The sequence below is a fragment of the Ornithorhynchus anatinus genome, chromosome 3 (assembly GCF_004115215.2).
Source record: "Ornithorhynchus anatinus isolate Pmale09 chromosome 3, mOrnAna1.pri.v4, whole genome shotgun sequence".
NCBI lineage: Eukaryota > Metazoa > Chordata > Mammalia > Monotremata > Ornithorhynchidae > Ornithorhynchus > Ornithorhynchus anatinus.
In genome coordinates, this window is record NC_041730.1 from 19,876,038 (window position 1) to 19,889,030 (window position 12,993).

The 12,993-nt window shown below is 41.8% G+C and overlaps 1 protein-coding gene across 1 annotated transcript; it reads right to left on the reverse strand.

Moving 5' to 3' along the window:
* Nucleotides 1–807: 807 nt before the first annotated feature.
* Nucleotides 808–6,846, reverse strand: LOC100681323 (olfactory receptor 1038-like). The gene is made up of 2 exons (XM_007666611.3): nucleotides 6,735–6,846; nucleotides 808–1,797 (listed from the first exon to the last, which is right to left on the reverse strand). The coding sequence occupies exon 2, from the start codon at nucleotides 1,771–1,773 to the stop codon at nucleotides 820–822; it is 954 nt and encodes a 317-aa protein (XP_007664801.2). The 5' UTR covers nucleotides 1,774–1,797; nucleotides 6,735–6,846; the 3' UTR covers nucleotides 808–819.
* Between the last annotated feature and the right edge of the window lie 6,147 nt (nucleotides 6,847–12,993).

Genomic DNA, 12,993 nt, shown 5'->3' on the forward strand with positions numbered 1-12,993 from the left:
TCACAGTCTAAGGGGCAAGGAAAACAAGTATTTAATCCCTATTTTTTCCCTATTTTACAGATGAGAAAACTGAGGCATAAAGAAGTAAAGTGACTTGCCCAAGGTCACATAACAGGTAAGGAGTGAGGTTGGGATTAGAGCCTAGGTCTCCTAACTCCTAATCCTGTGCTCTTTCCACCAAGCTCCACTTATCCCTACCTTTTCCAAACAGTGGTAATGTTGGTATTTGTTAAGCGCTTACTATGTGCAGAGCACTGTTCTAAGCATTGGGGTAGACACAGGGGAATCAGTTTGTCCCACGTGGGGCTCACAGTCTTAATCCCCATTTTACAGATGAGGTAACTGAGGCACAGAGAAGTTAAGTGACCTGCCCACAGTCACACAGTTGACAAGTGGCAGAGCTGGGATTCGAACTCATGACCTCTGACTCCAAAGCCCGTGCTCTTTCCACTGAGCCATGCTGCTTCTCTAGGAAATTGGGCAGGCATCTGTCACTCCATTATGCCTCAAACTGAGGGAAATATGTCTGGGCAGAAGGCAGAGGTTCAGAGCAGATTTATGTATTCTGTTCCTTGCTTGACTAGTGCCCTTTTCTGTCCCAAGATGACAACGAAGTTCTATTTCCAATTCAAATACCTAATTGACTGGAACATTTGAAAATGACTGACGACACCTTTTGATGTGGTGCACATTTCTGAGCGTGGCCCTTTTCTAATTCCCCAGTTTGATTATCTGATCTTTATATTAAAAGGAAACAGTCCAGAGATGTTTTAAACAGGATTTTGGTATTATTATTAGAGTGTTTTATTGAATGGGATTTCAGGATTTCAGGAGTTTGAAGTGTAGCCAACAAGCAGTGACAGTTCTTTCCAGAGCCTCCTTTACCTCCCGGTTCCTCAGACTGTAGATCAGGGGGTTCAGCATAGGAATCACCTGGGTGTAAAACAAGGAGGCCATTTTATCTGTTTCAAATGAATGACTAGCTTGTGGCCGCATGTACATAAAAATCAGAGTTCCGTAGAACACAGTCACCCCCATTAGGTGGGAACCACAAGTAGAGAAGACTTTGCATCTGCCTTGGGCAGAACGGATCTTTAGGATGTTAGAGATGATGAAGATATAGGAGACCAGGACAACCAGGAGGGAGAAAATCAAATTGAAAGTAGAATCCCCCAAAATGAAATATTCTATGACACGGGTGTCAGAACAGGACAACGCCAGGATGGGTAGGCTATCACAGTAGAAATGATCGATGACGTTATTGCCGCAGAAGGACGACCGAAATGTGAAGACTACCGTAAACAAGGCGACGGTCAAGCTGTAGATGTAGGGAATGGTGACCAAAAGAATGCAAACTTTCTTTGAGATGATGAGCTTGTAGAGCAGAGGATTGCAGATGGCCACGTAGCGGTCGTAGGCCATCGCAGACAGCAGGAAAAGTTCAGTGATGATAAAAGTAATGAAACAACAGAGTTGCACGGTGCAGAGGCAGAAGGAAATGGATTTTCTCTCCTCAAACAAGTTGACCAGCATTTGGGGGCCCACGGCTGTGGAATAGCCAACATCAACCAAAGCCAAGTGGCCGAGGAAAAAGTACATGGGAGTTTGAAGTCGAGAATCAGTCCTGGTCAGGAAGATGAGACCGAGGTTCCCCAAGACTGTGGTACAGTAGATAAGCAGAAGCACGATGAAGAGAGGGATCTGCAGCTCTGGAAGGGTTGTGAGCCCAGTGAGAATGAACTCACTCAGCTGGGAATGATTTCCTTTGGCCATGATCCTGGTGGTGGGTATCTGTAGCTAAAGAAAGGAGAGCAGTCGAAGTATTATCCTTCAGGTTTTAGCTCATATTCATTCAGGAAGGGGAGGTAAAAGGCATTTCTTTAGAGCACCTTCAATTTAGATTTTTTTTTTACCTTAAAAGTTATTCTGGTCTCTAGACTGTGAGCTCACTGCGGACAGGGAATGTGTCAGTTTGTTGTTGTATTATACTCTCCCAAGTGCTTAGTACAGTGCTTTGCACACAGTAAGTGCTCAATAATATGATTGAATGAAAGAATGAATAGTCCTTATTGGATCTTGAACAGTTTGAAGTTCCACACCGTATTTTAAGCCCAGTTCTTTAGTAGGTTATGATTAACATAAAACAAGTATAGAAAAAATTAATGAAGAGCTATCACCACTCTGGCATATGATGTGGAAAAAATTAGGGACCTGCGGTCAACAAGTATCTGTCATAGCATTTATTGAGCACTCATTTGGTGTGGTTCACTGTATTAAGTGCTTGGGAAGTACAGACTATCACAATGTCGGGTTCCCTGCCCACCAGAAGCTTCCATCCTACTGGGGGAAGAAAACAAAAATAAGCCCAGAATATTTTTATAATTTTGTGTGCTGTTGAAATTTATTTGAAAGAGAGCATTTCCTTTCTACTTTGATCAGGGCGGTTACTTCATATGCCTAATAGGTGGTCCTCAAAACAAACAGAAACTTCCTTGGTGAAAAACTTAACATCAGAAAATCAAGACTCAAAGTAATGACCTTGGTATTGAATAGATGCAAAGTTCATAAACAGAATGAACATGTTTGTGTGAGTTCTTAGGTAAGAATTCACCAAGAGGCATAGATTTATCTCCCTTCTCATGTTCGACAATGACTCTCCCCTGCTTCAAAGCCTTATTGAAGGCACATCTTCTCCAAGAGGCCTTCCTTTCCTCTTCTCCCACTCCCTTCTGTGTCACTCTGACTTATTCCCTTTATTCATCTCCCTTCCTAGCCCCACAGCACTTATGTACATGTAATTCTGTAATTGGGAAGCAGCGTGGATTAGTGGAAAGAGCAGGGGCTTGGGAGTTAGAGGTTGTGGGTTCTAATCCCGGATTTGCCACTTATCAACTCTGTGACTTTGGGCAAGTCACTTAACTTCTCTGTGACTCAGTTCCCTCATCTGTAAAATGGGGATTAAGACTGTGAGCCCCACGTAGGATGACCTGCCTAGCTTGTATCTACCCCATTGCTTAGAACAGTGCTTGGCACATTCATTCAATCATATTTATTGAGCGCTTACTGTGTGCAGAACACTGCACTAAGCACTTGGGATAGTAAAACCTAAGAATAAACGATCACATCCTCTGTCCACCATGAGCTTACAGTCTAGAGGGGGAGCCGGACATTAACATAAGTGAATCAATACTGATACCAAGTGATACTTTGCCCACAGTAAGTGCTCAATAAATATTCATTCATTCATTCAATAGCATTTATTGAGCGATTACTATGTGCAGAGCACTGTACTAAGCGCTTGGAATGAACAAGTTGGCAAAAGATAGAGACAGTCCCTGCTGTTTGATGGGCTTACAGTCTAATTGGGGGAGACAGGCAGACAAGAACTATGGCAATAAATAAGAGTCAAGGGGAAGAACATCTCGTAAAAACAATGGCAACTAAATAGAATCAGGGTGATGTACATCTCATTAAACAAAAGAAACAAAATAAATAGGGTGATAAAGATATATACAGTCGAGCGGACGAGTACAGTGCTGAGGGGTGGGATGGGAGAGGGCGAGGAGGAGAGGGAAAGGGGGGAGAAGAGGGTTTAGCTGCGGAGAGGTGAAGGGGGCGTAGAGGGAGCAAAGGGGAAAAGGGGGGAGCTCAGTCTGGGAAGGCCTCTTGGAGGAGGTGAGTTTTAAGTAGGGATGTGAAGAGGCGAAGAGAATTAGATTGTCTGAGGTGAGGAGGGAGGGCTTTTCAGGACCGCAGGAGGACGTGGCCCAGGGGTCGACGGCGGGATAGGTGAGACCGAGGGATGGTGAGGAGGTGGGCGGCAGAGGAGCGGAGAGTGCAGGGTGGGCAGTAGAGAGAGAAAAGGGAGGAGAGGTAGGAAGGGGCAAGGTGATGGAGAGCCTTGAAGCCTCGAATGAGGAGTTTTTGTTTGGAGCGGAGGTTGATAGGCAACCACTGGAGGTGTTTAAGAAGGGAAGTGACATGCCCACATGGTTTCTGCAGGAAGATTAGCCGAGCAGTGGAGTGAAGAATAGACCGGAGCGGGGTGAGAGAGGAGGAAGGGAGATCAGAGAGAAGGCTGACACAGTAGTCTAGCCAGGATATAACAAGAGCCAGTAGCAGTAAGGTAGCCATATGGGTGGAGAGGAAAGGGCGGATCTTGGCGATAATATAAAGGTGAGACCGGCAGGTCTTGGTAACGGATCGGATGTGTGGGGTGAACGAGAGAGACGAGTCAAAGATGACACCGAGATTGCGGGCCTGAGAGATGGGAAGGATGGTCGTATCATCCACGGTGATATATGATTGAATGAATGAATGGTCCTTATTGGATCTTGAACAGTTTGAAGTTCCACTCCTTTTTTGAAGCCCAGTTCTTTAGTAGGTTATGGTTAACATAAAACAAGTATAGAAAAAAATTAATGAAGAGCTATCACCACTCTGGTATATGATGCGGATCTAATAATAATAATAATGATGGGGTTTGTTAAGTGCTTGGTAGAAGCACTTAGTATCATTATTAATTCACTTATGTTAATGTCCGGCTCTCCCTCTAGACTGTAAGCTCATCGCAGGCAGAGGATGTGATCGTTTATTCTTAGGTTTTACTATCCCAAGTGCTTAGTACAGTGCTCTGCACACAGTCAGCATCTATAAATATGGTTGACTGACTGACAAACTCAAGTCTCAAGAGAAATTAGATCTTTAGATGAGTATATATAAAGCACGTACAAAGCCCAGTCCATTTAGCTAATATTAGTGCTGATGTGTGGGGAGAGCACAGATGCTTGGCATAGGCAAAGTGCTGGCCAACCTCTTTGGCGATCAGTTTCCCCACTGGGGTACAGATAGGAGTTGCCCTTTAGAGATCCTTGGGAGGATGGAGGGGAGTGAAGTTAGTGACCACATACCTCTTTAAAGAAATAGGTGACATCAAGAGTGGCTGCCCAGAAAAGCTTGCCAGAGATAGCTCAGCCCCCAAAACAGGACTGCTTTTTATTTTCATGCCCTACTGAAAAAGACAAGGGGCATGGAAGTCAGAGGACATGGGTTTTATTCCTGGCTCCACCACTTGTCAGCTGTATGACTTTGGGCAAGTCACATAACTTCTCTGTACCTCACTTACCTCATCTGTAAAATGAGGATTAAGACTGTGAGCCCCATGTGGGACAGGGACCATGTCCAATCTGATTACTTTGTATCTACCCCAGTGTTCTGAACAATGTTTAGAACACTGTAAGCACTTAACACATACCACAATTATTATTGTTACTATTGTTATCTACCAAACACAGCCCTCATGCTGACCTTTGTCCACCTTTCCTCAACCCATATGTATCTTGGGCTTGTGGACAAGGAACATGCCTATTAACTCCGCTATACTGAGCTCTCCCAACCACTTAGTACAGTGCTCTGCATACAGCAGTCACTCAAGAAAAATAGTTATTTTTTTTTTAAGTGGTTATTTTCTAGCACTGTGCTAAGCACTGGGGTAGGTACAGAACAGTAATAATGTTGGTATTTGTTAAGCGCTAACTATGTGCCGAGCACTGTTCTAAGCGCTGGGATAGACACAGGGGAATCAGGATGTCCCACTTGGGGCTCACAGTCTTAATCCCCATTTTCCAGATGAGGTAACTGAGGCCCAGAGAAGTTAAGTGACTCTCCCACAGTTACACAGCTGACAAGTGGCAGAGCTAGGATTCGAACTCATGATCTCTGACTCCAAAGCCCGTGCTCTTTCCACTGAGCCACGCTGCTGATCAGAAGAACAGTCAGATCAGACACAATCCCTTTTCCATATGGGACTCACAATCTATGAAAGGAGGAGGGAAAATGAGCATTTTATTCCCCATTTTATAGAAGAGGAAACTGAGACACAGAGAAGGTAAATGAAAATAAGCCCATTGTCTTAAGTAAGTGGTGGAGCTGGGATTAGGACCCAGGTTTCCTGATTCCCAGCCCTGTGTTCTTGCCATTAAACAATTCTACTTCCCTGCCCTAGAGCTGACCCTGGTCTTAGATATCTTGATTTGCCTGTGCATCATTTCAGTCCCAAATAAAATCAAGGATTTCCAAATGACTTTGGGAACATCTCAAAAAAAAAAAAAACCCCAGTGAGATTCATAGATAAAATAAAATCCACAAGCAGAAGATCAATTCTATAAGCCACAGAGATTGGGTCTTCTAACTCTGTTGTGCTCTTTCAAGTGATTAGAACAGTGCTCTGCACAAAAGGAAGATGAGATTATCCTAGCAGGACGGGAGTAAGGGTGAAAATATGAGGGTCTAATGACAATATTAAAGGAAAAGACTGGGAGAGACAACATATATTAAGGTTAACTAGAACAAGAAGGAAATATTAAGTATTAATAATAATGGTGCGCTCACTATGTTCCAAGCACTGCTCTAAGCACTGGGGTAGATACAAGGTAATCTGGTTGTCCCACATGGGGCTCCCAGTCTTTATCCCTATTTACCAGATGAGGTAACTGAGACCCAGAGAAGTGAAGTGACTAGCCCAAGGCCATACAGCAGACAGGTGGCAAAGCCGGGATTAGAACCCATATCCTCTGACTCCCAAGCCCTCACTCTTTCCCCTGAGCCAGGCTGCTTCTCAAGCATTAGTAATTAATTTAAAATATTAGTATCAAGCATGTGAATGGCTATGATGATATTATTTGTTATCATTTATGGTATATGTTTATTTTAAAGGAGAATTCAGTTGTGTTCACCTTCAAGGAAATTCCTGCAGCAGGAAGTACTGGAGCAGAAGACAAGATGGCAGCAGCAGCAGCAGCAGGTCAGCTCATAAAGACAGAAAACATACCTTCCCACCACTTATTTGTGGTTCTGAAAAACATAAATTACATGTCTTAATTAATGGAAAAGTAATTCAATAATGATGGCAGCATTTTGTCCTCAGTGAAGCCACCCCTAAATATTTTCTTTAAAGTGAGTTAGATAACTTACCTCGACAAATAAACATTTGGTTTGGCTCTGAGAATAAAAAAAAAAGGCAGAAAGAAACTTGGCAGTCTGACTGACCTGAGGAGAAGTTGTTTTTCCTCGCTCAGTTGGTCCTTGCTTGAAGCTGCTGCAGCGTTTTGTTTGCTTTGGTTTCCCTCTAAGGACCTCAGTCTTTCCCCCTCCTCCCAGAGTACAATGGAATCACAAAGGGAATGCCAGCTCCCTGGGAGCAGGAGAAGGATACTGTCTCTTAATTAGACAGCGCCCTACTCTATTATCTTTAAATAATCAACGTTGAAAGACTTTCCACTTTGGGAATCAGGGAATTGATTGCTCTCAGTAACTTAAATGTCCTAGGGCAAAATAAAATATATATCCAGGATACTTAGACTGTGAGCCCCAAGGGCTCAGCCTAATTTTCTTATATCTTATCCCACTGCTTAGTACAGTGCTTGGCACATGGTAAGTGCTTAATAATAACAGTTATTATTGTAATTGTCAGCCCAAGCAAAGTTTGAGTGAGAGAATTACTTGATGAATTTGGACAAATGGTGTGATATATTTTGGGCTAGATAGTCCTGGGAACTACCTCTCTATATTACTGGTCCAGGGAGGAAGAAATCTTCAGTATTTATATTGATTTGAGGGCTACTCTTCTGCATGTGTCCATCCAGACCACATTATCTGAAGAACTCTCACTTCAAAATGCATTTGGATCTGAATGATCCCTATAACATTCAGATATTTTGAGTGGATTGATTTATTTGCTCTGGAAGATTCATTTCAAGGTGCCACTTTAGGCCCCTATTATTATGGCAATATATATTAATATAGTCACTCCTGCATGCTTGAAGAAGGTTATGTATCTTATTACCTATTGTGATTCTAGGATTGGAGAGTACATTCTTTCATGGATGGGAAACTTGGTGTAAAGATGGGAAAAAAAGAGTAAGGGGATAAATAATCGTAATAATAATAATAATAATGATAAATCTGGTATTTGTTAAGCGCTTACTATGTCCCAGGCAATGTACTAAGTGCTGGGGTGAATACAGGCAAATTGGGTTGGATACAGTCCCTCTCCATGTGTGGCTCACAGTCTCAATCCCCGTTTTACCTCTGAGGTAACTGAGGCATAGAGGATTTAGGTGATTTGCTCGAGGTCACTCAGTAGAAGAGCTAAGAGGGATTGTTGCTAGGACCTGTTCAATTTATCCATTTTATCTGATAAATCTGGTATCTCTCTTCTACTTAGACTATGAGCCCCATGTGGGATAGGGACTGTGTCCAACCTGATTAACTCATATATACCCAAGCACTGCTTAGAACATAGCACTTAACAAATATTAAAATTTGTTATGCATTGTTATTATTACTATCATTATTTTGGTCATTTCATAAATGATATGGAATGGAGAATGCGTAGTGAAATCTCTGAGTTGGAATGCTTGTTTTTAAGACAGACTCTGAGGCAATACTAGTAGTAAGTAGCTCCAAAATGTAGTTTAATCCATCCTGGGCAATTGTAATTCATGCATTTGGCATATAGTGTTAGGCTTACTTTGTGTAGTAAAGTTAGTTTTTGCATTGTTTTGTAAAGTATTTTTTCATTAATTTATATTTTTAATAGAAAAATACAAAAAGAGGCAAACAATCAATAAATAGTTGTATTTATTGAGCTCCTCCTCCATGCAGAGCACTGCTCTAAGCATTTGGGAGAGTCTAATAGAGTAGCAAATCTGATCCATGCCCTCAAGGAGTTTACAATGGAGTGGAGAGACAGACACTAAAATGAATGTAGGAGGAAATAATGTCTATCACTCAATTAATCATATTTACTGAGCACCTATTGTGTGCTGAGAACTGTACTAAGTACTTAGGAGAGTATACTTAGGAGACACCTGGGGTGGATAGAAGCAGATCGGAGTTGGACACAGTCCCTGTCCCTCATGGGGCTCACAGTCTCAATCCTCATTTTGTAGATGAGGAAACTGAAGCCCAGAGTAGTAAACTGACTTGCCCAAGGTCGCACAGCTGACAAGTGGCAGAGCTGCGACGGAGTAACAAGCGTATAGGACATGTAAATAATAGAAATTGTGGACAGAACATGTAGATTAATCAATCAATCAATCAATCAGTGATATGGATTGAGCACCCACTGAGTGTGAAGCCATATTCTAAGCTCATGTGGAAATACAACTGAGGCAAGATACACTCTCTCTGCCCTCAAGGAGCTTACACTCTGAGAGAGGCAGACAGAATTTATTTACTAGTTCTGTGAGTAGGAGGATGTAATAGGAAGTAGTTCAACACTATCAGGGTGAGAGAGAAGAATACATAATTGAATGCACATATAGAAGCAAATAAAAATATGCATACGATAATAATAGATAGATACATAAGTGCCGAGAATAGGAATAAAATTCTAAAGTGTTAAGATATAGATGTATCATATTGTTCGTGACTCTGTTTCCTTTTTGTGAAACACTTGTTCTGATTACCCCCGCTCATGGATGCCTCACTTGAATTTTCCATTTAACAGCTGCTTTAGTCTTCTGCTATTGTTTGTTCTCCTCACACTAAAGCTGGCTTACAATGTGTGTGAGCTTATTGCATTTCAAGACCTCACTGTTGGTCATCTTGTTCTGCATGTGCTATTAAGTGTGTCTCACAGGATGGGCTGATGAAACTGCCTAAGACCCTGAATGAGTCTTTTGTAGAAAGTCCAGGTCTTAGTTATATGGGAAACTGGAGACCCCAACAGTTGTAGAGAGCTTCAGTTCTCTGAGAAGCTATACGATCCACTGCCTCTAAATTCTGTCAATCTCCACCCAGCTGTGCAATCTTTTGGATTCTGTTTTCTAATTCTTTGTCTAGCTGTGCTTCTTTGGATTAAGCACTACGTGGGTGAGCAAGATGTAGTGACCATAATAAGTTCCATGCGGTCATTCAAAATCTTTGGCAGTGTGAAAGATTTTCCAGGGTAGGAGGATATGTAATATTGCTTTTTCTCAGGTTTATTATCAGTCCATAGCTCTTTGCTGAAGTGATCAATAATGACCTGTTATTCTCCATCTGTGCTTCAAGAGCGGTTTCTGTGCAACAGCTGGAGTTATTAAAGATTTTCTAGTTGCACCAGGAGTGAATGTATTTAGCCATGTAATTATTGTGCGTAATTACGCTCCCAGTAGTGCTTTGAATTAATATGGAGAAAAACCTTCTGTCAGTAGTCAAAATATTTAACATCTTCTGAACTGTATTCTCTTAATGGAAACATTAAGTCCTGGTAGGGTAAGAACATTAGGAAACTGTGTAAAGTCCTTCTTGCCACTAAGTTACTAATTAATACCCTACAGTGTAGGAAGAACTAAATTACTCTCGAATTTCTTGAAGGATTTGATAGACGTTCAGTAAGCACTCATTGACTCTTAAAGGCACAGTTTGTATTATGAGAGATTCAGGTTTGAAATCGAATATCCTGAATGGGAAAAAAAAATCATGGTTAATTTATTCCAATTCCCACTTTGCAGCTGGGAAAATGGAAGCACAGAGGAGCAAAGGGAATCACCCAATGTGATCCAGGCCCACTGCCCCTTATCCCAGCACTATAACCACTGGAAAAGCTCTCCTACTAATGACAAAATTTAGTTATCAGTAAATTCCTCATCAGAATTTTTCTTAAAGACCCCTGCACATCCTGTATCCTCAGACTGTAGATCAGAGGGTTCAGCATAGGGATCATTGCTGTATAGAAGACAGCAATCAATTCATCTGTTTCCAGAGAGTAACTGGAGCAGGGCCTTGGGTATATGAAGAGTGTCATCCCATGGTATATGCTCACAGCAGCAAAATAGGCTGCACGTTAGGACAAAAGCCTGGCACTTGCCTCTGGTAGAGTTGATTCTGAAGACGGTGAGGAGAATGGCGGCGTAGGAAGTCAGGATGGCCATCACCGTGATGATTTCAATGAAGAGGACAAAGTTGTAAAGCCGCAGTTCATTAAGGGAGGGATCCGAACAAGAGAGTGACAACAGAGTGGTGATGTCACAGAAGAAATGATTGATTTCATCAGTGCCACAGAAGGTTAATGAAAAAGTGAAATCCATACATAGGGCTGAATGAAGAAAGCCACCTAAGTAGGAACCAGTGATCAAGCGGACAGACGCTTTGGGGAATATGGTAATTAGATATGTTAATGGATTACAGATGGTCACGAAGCATTGCTGCCAGAAGGAAAAATTCAGTAGTTCCCAGAGCTATAAAGAAATACATCTGGGCTGCACATCCAGCAAAAGAAAAGACCTTCTCTACTAAAAGGTTTGTTAGCATTTTGGACATGGTCACTGTGGAATAGCAAAGGTCTAAGAAGGACAGATTGCTTAGAAAAAAGTTCATGGGAGTTTGGAGGTGGGCATCTCCAGAAAAGTGGGCATTTTACTAAGTGCTTGGGAGAGTACAATATACCAATAAACAGAATGACAACGAGCTTATTGAGTGAACTTTCCAAGAGCTTTCTAAAACGTTCGGCACACAGCAAGGCTTCCTTAAATATCAATGATTAATTGATTGTACTAGGCCAACAAAAATAAGAGGAGCAGTGGTGAGGGGACAATATCAGAGGAAATGGTGGCAGTGGAGTGGATTCAGTGGAGTTAAGATTTCAAAAGTGTCCAGTCTGAGTCGGAAGCAGCACCCAGGTCAATGGGGACCTGGGTGGAAGAAACCAGTTCTGTAAATGTTAGAACTTTCAAGAACCTCACACATTCCCTAAGAGTTTTGGTGAAGGATGACACATTCGCATCTTCTTTGCCTTTAAATCAAACGGTTGTTATGGTAGGAAGACAGTATAAGAGCAGGGCTTTCTCTTATGGAGTCTTTGTAAATTCAGGTTCTTAAGCAAGTGTGTGATATTGGTGTCATGAGGTATAATGTAGTGCTAGATATTAGTATACATCTTTCCAAAGCTTTTGGCCTATGCAATCCCCACAATTGAATTTACATGCTTTTCACCAGGGGAGTACTGACCTAAAGATAATAATAATAATAAATCATGTTGGTATTTGTTTTTTTTTAATGGTATTTGTTAAGTGCTTATTATGTGCCCAATACTGTTCTAAGTGCCGAACACTGTTGTAAGCACTTACTATATGCCAAGCACTGTTCTAAGCACTGGGTTTGATATAAGGTCATCAAGTTGTCCCACCTAGGGCTCACAGTCTTAGTCCCCATTTTACAGATGAGGTCACTGAGGCCCAGAGAAGTGAAGCGACTTGCCCAAAGCCACACAGCTGACAAGTGGCGGGGCCAGGGTTAGAACCCATGACCTTTGACTCCCAGATCAGTGGACTTTCCACTAAACCACGCTGCTTCTCTACATCTAAAGATGTATACCTAGTTAGAAAAATCATGAATGACACTGCAGGATACCTCCATGGTTACATCCAAGTACCCCCATTTTGGACTTTATTACCTGTCAAATTCCTGCAGAAAAAGTCACAGCTATAACAAATTGTGTAACATTGCATTTGACCAATCTCCATTAATTCTAATAGATTTCCAATTTCTTTGCTTTGAACCACCTGCAGGGGTAAAATGTCACCACCAGACCCCTCTTTCTGCATAGAACTATACCCCAAAACCTTTCTTTGGGGCTGAAGGTTTGTTTTGTCCCATGCAGATATGAAATACCAGGTATTTCTTGGTTCTAACAAATGCCATTAAAAAAAACAAATACCAACATTATTTATTATTATTATTGTTATCTTTAGGTCAGTATTCCCCTGGTGAAAAGCCATGTAAATTCAATTGTGGGGATTGCATAGGCCAAAAGCTTTGGAAAGATGTATACTAATATCTAGCACTACATTATACCTCATGACACCAATTTCACCAATTTCGAACTGACCCATTGCCGAAGGTCATTTACTTTTCTTATCTGTTTCACAAAGGGGAAGTATCACCCAAACAAATTGGTCATTATAGGCTGTGCCCATACTTGAGAAATGGAAAGCTGAACCAGTTTCT

What these genes read in the sequence shown, in the direction of transcription:
- LOC100681323 (XM_007666611.3), bottom strand. Translation starts at nt 1,773, where the DNA reads ATGGCCAAAGGAAATCATTCCCAGCTGAGTGAGTTCATTCTCACTGGG.